General features: G+C 35.3%; 1 protein-coding gene across 11 annotated transcripts in view; it reads left to right on the forward strand.

Annotated features, from left to right (window-relative positions):
• Positions 1–6,249, forward strand: part of Emsy (EMSY transcriptional repressor, BRCA2 interacting) — a 90,720-nt gene extending 84,471 nt beyond the window's left edge. For 10 of the 11 annotated variants that reach the window (XM_010613040.3, XM_010612974.3, XM_010613250.3 and 7 more), the window contains 2 exons: positions 249–749; positions 5,042–6,249. In XM_010613040.3, coding sequence (XP_010611342.1) covers positions 249–749; positions 5,042–5,236 — 696 coding nt within the window. In that variant the 3' untranslated portion in view covers positions 5,237–6,249. Of the gene's footprint in view, positions 1–72; positions 750–5,041 lie in introns of those variants that run through there. The other variant, XM_010613651.3, reaches the window with a different exon arrangement.
• Positions 6,250–7,160: the final 911 nt, after the last annotated feature.

Genomic DNA, 7,160 nt, shown 5'->3' on the forward strand with positions numbered 1-7,160 from the left:
TTTTTTTTTTTCCTTTATTACTGTAAACCTTGGCTGGCTGAACAAAAGTTCTTTCAATCCCTCTTTCCCTAGGTTCCTTAGAAGTAACCAGATCCTCCCCATCCAGCCCTCTTATTAAAAACATCGAGCTTCAAAATGTCTTCCTAGTATACCACATAATGTTTCTTTTGCCATATTGTTTGGGGTGTTTAATTAGTTTTTCTCAAAGAAATGTAGCTGTAACACACACAACCCCAATTTATTTTCAGGTGGAGCAGCCAATTATAACCCAAGGATCCTCTGTTACAAAGATAACTTTTGAGGGGCGCCAGCCTCCCACAGTTACAAAGATAACTGGTGGCAGTTCTGTGCCTAAGCTGACATCACCAGTTACAAGCATATCTCCCATTCAGGCCTCTGAGAAGACAGCAGTTTCAGACATTTTGAAAATGTCTTTGATGGAAGCTCAGATTGATACAAATGTAGAGCATATGGTAGTGGATCCCCCAAAGAAGGCTCTTGCCACTAGTATGCTCACTGGTGAAGCAGGATCATTATCCTCTACCCACATGGTGGTGGCAGGGGTGGCGAATTCTACTCCTCAGCAGCAAGAGTGTAGAGAGTCCTGTTCAAGTCCATCTGCTGTTGGCCCTCTCCTAACAACCAGGAAAATCGATGTACCAGGAGTGCCTACAACAGGCCAGTTCATGCGTATTCAGAATGTAGGCCAAAAGAAAGCTGAAGAGAGCCCAGCAGAAATTATCATCCAGGTAAGAATTAGGGGAGGGAGAAATCTTGGGCAAATGGGAGGCTGTGGGTTTGGTGCATTTTGGAATGTCACAGGAAATGTCAAGCCCATTTGATAAGATATAGAGATTGTCTTTGAGATGGTGTTTGTCAAATTTGGTTTAATATATTACAAATATATAAATTTGGTTTTATATATTACAAATATATACATTTATGTTTGCCTTTAGGGAAGCGAATCATCCAAAATTGGTAGATACTGTCACATAGAATACTGTAGAGGTAGGGAAGGGCCCCAAACCCATGTGTCAACTTGATTTTATGAGTCACAAGGTATACTTATCACTCTATTAACTCAGCAACAACCAAGATGATCAGCAATTTCCTGGGTTTTCATTTTGGGATCCCCAATCAAAAAATCCTGGAATATAACTCAGTTATACTTCTACTCAAGTTAATTTCAGGAACTGCTTCTCAGGCACAGTGTTAGTTCTTGATACAAACTTATCGTTCTAGGAACAATCAAACCTCAGTTAATTGGAATGTCTGGAGAAACATGTTCTACAGGAATGTTCCTAAGATACTTTTGTATCTAATTTGGGATTAACTATAAATTTCCTTTTTTATTTCAATCATTGTTATTTTAATAATTTTGTTATGGTTATTTCCCTGTATTGGTAACTAGGCCACTTATTTATTGATAGTACACTTTCTTCAGTCTAAAGCCATCTGTCATCTTGCATAATAGATCAAGATGAAAGAATTACTGAATCCAGACTATCTAGCCCTTAAGACTTATGCTTTTTCCCTTGTCTCCTTTCAAGGTTTTAGGTTGTTTTCTTAACATTTGTTGTTTTTAACCTAACCTGGTGTGTAGTTGGAGAAGGTATTAGCGCAATATATTTTAGTTAATTGGGAATTCAGATTTACTAACATGAATTTATGTACCATAAATTCAGTGCCATATGACTTGGAAGTTCTTACAGTGAACTTCTCATTTGTCATGATACCAGGCTACAAGAGAGTTCAAATTTATCAATATTAAATTAATTAAGATATAATTATGTGGGCTTTATAATAAAACAGGTAGAAATAGCCACTTAATTAGTAAAAATAATTTGTTTCCTTTTATAAAAACGGATTTAGCAATTAATTTTTAAAAAATTTCCCTGGCCCAGCAAATTAATTCTTGATGAAAGGTTTTGTTGTAATTTTTTAAAAAATTTTCCCTGAAAAGGTAGAGTATGCAATGGAAAAAGGATGGTTTCCTGGCTTTCTTTGCCTTTTACTACTTTGGGCAGTACAACTCATTATCCTCAGTCTGCCTTAATTTCCTCATCTATAATGGGAGCAAGTAATGCTCCCATTATAGGATCACACAAAATTAAGCACCTAGCATAGTATAGTACTTAGCTCTTAGTGATTGTCCAATATATGGTGACTTACCAAATTTTACTAAAAATTACTGTGGCTACTAGGGCTTAGATTGGTTTACTCACTACATTGAAAATAATTTTGGATAGCTTATTTGGAAATTAATTTTCTGCATTTTACTAGCAGGAGTGAAAATTTATGCTTCGTATCAAGGATGATAGCTTATGAGTAGGTTCTCCACACAATTCTCATGCTTTAGCATGTCCCTTGTGCCAGGTGTGCAGTGTCAGTGCAATAGGCAGCATAGTGATTAAGAATCAAACCTCTGGACCCAGAGTTGCCTAGATTTTATTCTCACCAGTACTCATATATAATAGCACTGTGGCTTTAGACAGCTGAGCTAATCTTTGTACCTCAGTTTCTTTACCTATGAAATAGAAACAGTAACATTACCTCACCGGGTTGTTCTGAAAATTAAATGAGATAATTTATTTAAAATACTTGGTCAAGTACTTGATGTAAAGCAATATTAAGTAAAAATAGCTCCTTAAAAAAAAAAAAAAGAAACTACTAAAAATAGCTCCATTTTCATCATTAATACATTTCTTAAAGCATTTTCAGATCTGATTAGTTGTGCTTATTTTTGACCTGAAGTATTGAATTTATTGATTCAGTAATATTTATGGTAATATCTATTCAGTATAGAAGTCTGTGAAATGCTTTGATTCCTTGAAGAATGCTCTATAAAAATTCACTGTCTTTAAGTTTATGGTGCTGGGCTTCGAACCCGGGGCCTTGGGTATGCTACACAAGCACTTTACCACCAAGCCACATCCACAGACCAGTGTCTTTGATTTTAAAAATGAAATAAAACATTGAAATACTTTGAATGATAATCATTGTCCTTGGTAGGCAGTCTGATTGCATTCATTGGTTCATTATTTCATTCATTTCTTCGCTTATTCTGCCTGTTTTATTTAACCACTATGTTCTAGGCCCTGTGCTAAATATGAAGATAAGAGAATAAACAAGATATATCTTCAATCCTGAAGGGGTCCATATCAGTGGAATTCATAGACTTTTAAAACTGCAAGGATCTTTAGAGCATATATATTCCAAATATCATATTTTATACAAGATTATTTAAGATTATTTAAGATTGTTACTCAGAGTCACACAGCAAGTCAGAGCTAGAGCTGAACTAAAATCCATGTCTTCTGACCCTATCTAATACTTTTTCATAATGATCAACTCTGTGAAACAGGAGAAACAAACAAAGGTCCATCCCTGGAACAAATGTCTAGGCATCTTGCATTGTTTTTTTTGTTTTTTTTTTTATGGTGTTAAAAATAAATTCTCGCGCCGGGCGTGGTGGCGCACACCTGTAATCCCAGCACTTGGGAGGCTGAGGCAGGATCGCTGTGAGTTTGAGACCAGCCTGGGCTACATAGTGAGTTCCTGGTTAGTCTCAACTACATAGTGAGACCCTGTCTCAAAAAACCAAAAAAAAAAAAAAAAATCTCATCTCCCCTCTAAAAGGTTATTTTGGCTAGGTGTATTTGCAAAGTGCTCATACTCAGATTTGCTTTGACTTTTTAATGTTCAAAATTTATTATTCATTTGTCAAATGTTTATTGAGCATTCCATATATACTATCCCCTGTTGAAAGATTTGGGCATCTGGCAGTGAATAAGATAATCAAGATCTGTATCTCTCCATGTTGTCATGGAGAACTTACATTCCAAAAGTGAGGAACAATTTAACAAACAGGTAATAGATGCAGTGAAGAAAATGTAACAGACGATAGTAGAGGTGGTGGACCAACTCATTACTTTTGGTTTGATGATCACTGAAGGAAGGCTTTTCTAATCCTTTGACACTAAGCATTGGAGATGAGATGCAGATGATAGAATAGAGCCAAGCTTGCAAAGTTTTGGAGGAAAGGATTCCAGGAGGAAGGAAAGAACTAGTGCAAAGCCCTGAGGTAAAGTGAATTTGGCAAGATGCTGAAGACCTGCTAAGGAGTTTGATTGTATAGTAAGTACAAAAGCAAGTAATTGTACAGTTTTTAGCAGGATTATGACATGAACTCTGACGAACCTTTTTATTTTATTTTATTTTATTTTATTTTATTTATTTATTTACTTATTTTTGGTACCAGGGATTGAACTCAGGTCCTTGAGCTTGCAAGGCAGGCCACTGAACCGCTGAGCTAAATCCCCGGCCCCTGATGATCCTTTTTAAATCTTATCTAATAATAATGAAAAAGGATGTGACAAGGAAATATACCTATAATATTTACTTACAAAAAGGCCCATAGCTAACTTTGTCTACTGGTGTTTTTATTGTTCACAGGACAAGTTTTTACTTGAATCTTTTCACTAGTCTCATTTTCAGTACAGTTCATTATCCTGTAACCTAAAAAAATTACTACCCTTTTGAACCATTAAAGAGGCTTAAAACATACAGTATCATGGTATCAGCAAATGAATCATTCACTTTGCAGATAGTGTAGAACAATATTTGACCTAATTATCTTGATGATCAAGTGAAAGAAAGTATTCTTTAAAGTCTGTGTCCTGAATTTGGCAATAGATTTTAGCCTTCTTTGTAGAAGTGTCATGAAGGAGTGGAAAGATCACTTTGAGTTATACAAGACTTGGATTTCAATCCTGGCATTAACTCTGATAGCTGTGTGACCTTGAGTAAGTCTTTTACCTTCTTAGTTTCCTCATTTGTAAAATGCGAGTTACATTTTCCTTATAGTATTATTATGAGAGCATAATAGAATATCATATGTGAAGGTACCTAGCACAGTGCCTGGCATGTAGTAGATTTTCAATAGATGTCAGTTTTCTTTTTCTTTCTTTGGTGGTGTTGGAGAAATTCTAACGTTACCTTTTCTTGCCGTAAAGATTGTCTTCTGCCTCTTCTCTTTCAGGCCATTCCTCAGTATGCTATTCCTTGTCACTCCAGCTCCAATGTGGTTGTGGAGCCTAGTGGGCTTCTTGAACTAAACAACTTCACCAGTCAGCAGCTGGATGATGATGAGACGGCAATGGAGCAAGACATAGATAGCAGCACGGAGGATGGAACTGAGGCTAGCCCCTCTCAGAGTTCTGCTGAACGGTCCTAGTATTTTGGATATAGGAGTGCACTTTAAAACTTGCTTGGTTACCAAGTGTCCAGGGAAACTCTTAAATTCTAATGTCTTTAAAGAAAAAAAAAGCACTTTGCCCGTACTTAGGCTATGGACCCCGAAATGGCAATATTTCAATAAGATATTGCTGCAGAAGTAGCATTTTAAAAAGATAAAACTTACAGGGAAATGTACTTTTTTAAAAAAATTAGGAAAAAGAGGGGAAAAAGAGAAAGATTTACATATACAAAGATTCAAGACCTGATGATATTCTTTCTCTGTTGGACCATGGCCAGTGGAAAAGTTTCATCTTGCAGTGGAAAGAGACTTTTCCTGTGAATGTTTCCCAACTGGTTTCCATTGAGCAAATTGCCATCAAAAAGTATCATCATAAAAAGGAGAATGTGAATAGTTTGTATTTTGAAATGATGTGTCATGAACAGTTTTTTAAAATATTGTGTTTTTGCAAATCCTTGGAAATGTTGAACTGGTTAATATTTTATGTTTGCTCAGTTGATAATTAGTTCATAAATATCTAGGAAAATACTGGCATTAAAGAAACCCTTTTGGTTGGCAGAAAACAGATCCATAACCAGTAGGAAGTACTTTTTGGGTGGCTTGTACATTCTTATTGGTTGTATGCTAATTTATTGTGTTTTTCCTTTGTGCTCTAGGCCGCACACTTGCTTTATATTTATTTAACTGTAAACATTTCAAAGCAGGCCATAGTCCTTCTGATATATTTCTTGTGAACCAGGATTGTGTCCCCTTCCACCCCCCATCCTTCCTTCAGTTCCCTTCAAGAAAACTTATTAGAAAATTTATCATTGTGAAGTAGAGGGGAATTTTTTTTTCTGGCCCAAAGGAAATGTTAATTTATGTTAAGGAAAACAAATTATTCATTGACATGATGCTGTTTTAATGTTGAAATTGCACATTCATGTTGAACTAAGACTTTGAAATAATTTTTACATACTTTTGTTAAGCCCCTTTGAAATGTATAAAAAGTTGATTTACAGTTCTAAATGTAATGTTTTTAAGTGTTCTACCTTTTTAGGACATTGTTTAATCAGTATGTTTTGGTTTTGTGATCATTGTCTGTCACAAGTAGGGTGGGGTTAATGGGGTGGGAGGGTAAGAGTTTTGACAAGTTGTGGCAAAGAAAACTACTTTTCATTTTTAAAATGTAAATAGAAAAGTTTTTAACGGTTTTATATAGATTTCACTATAAGCATTTTAAGACTGACAAATGTTGAACTGTACATACATATATCAGCATAACTGCCCAATTTTTTGGTGCTGAAGTACTGTAAGTAGAATTCATCAAGTCTCCTAACTTTTGCATCTATCTGGAAAAAAAAAGCTGTGATACTATGGTTAATAAATTTCCACTAAAGTGACACTGAAGATTTCAACACAAGCATTCATAAGATGCACTGCTCTCTGGTGGTTGTCAATTTCTATACTGGGGACAGTGACTTACCCATAGATGGAGCTGTTGGATATCATTTCATTGTACAAATTCATGTTTAAAAAAACTTGTGACTTTGTTTCTATTTGAGTAATTTTTTAATTTCTCATAAGTCATAGAATCCTATGAACCCTCACCAAAAAGATACACATACCAACATACATGTTAGATTTCACATACAATTTTAGGGGTTTATGGCCCGCTAAGCCTATCCATGTATTCCACGTTAAGCTTCCTGTTATGATCAATCCATTACTTACAGATACAAGTTTTTGTAAAATAAAATATCTTTTAAATATTCCTGGATCAGGTAACAAGAACAAACTTGAATAAAGTTATGTTCTACATATCTTAACAGCATAGCATACTTGTGTCCCTTTAAGAATTTAGTCTTAATGTGCTCCACAACTGGAATGGCAAATGAAATTGCATATATAACAGTAAGTTTTG

The sequence above is a fragment of the Fukomys damarensis genome, unplaced genomic scaffold (genome assembly GCF_012274545.1).
Source record: "Fukomys damarensis isolate Sample0158 unplaced genomic scaffold, DMR_v1.0_HiC HiC_scaffold_16, whole genome shotgun sequence".
NCBI classification, from domain to species: domain Eukaryota; kingdom Metazoa; phylum Chordata; class Mammalia; order Rodentia; family Bathyergidae; genus Fukomys; species Fukomys damarensis.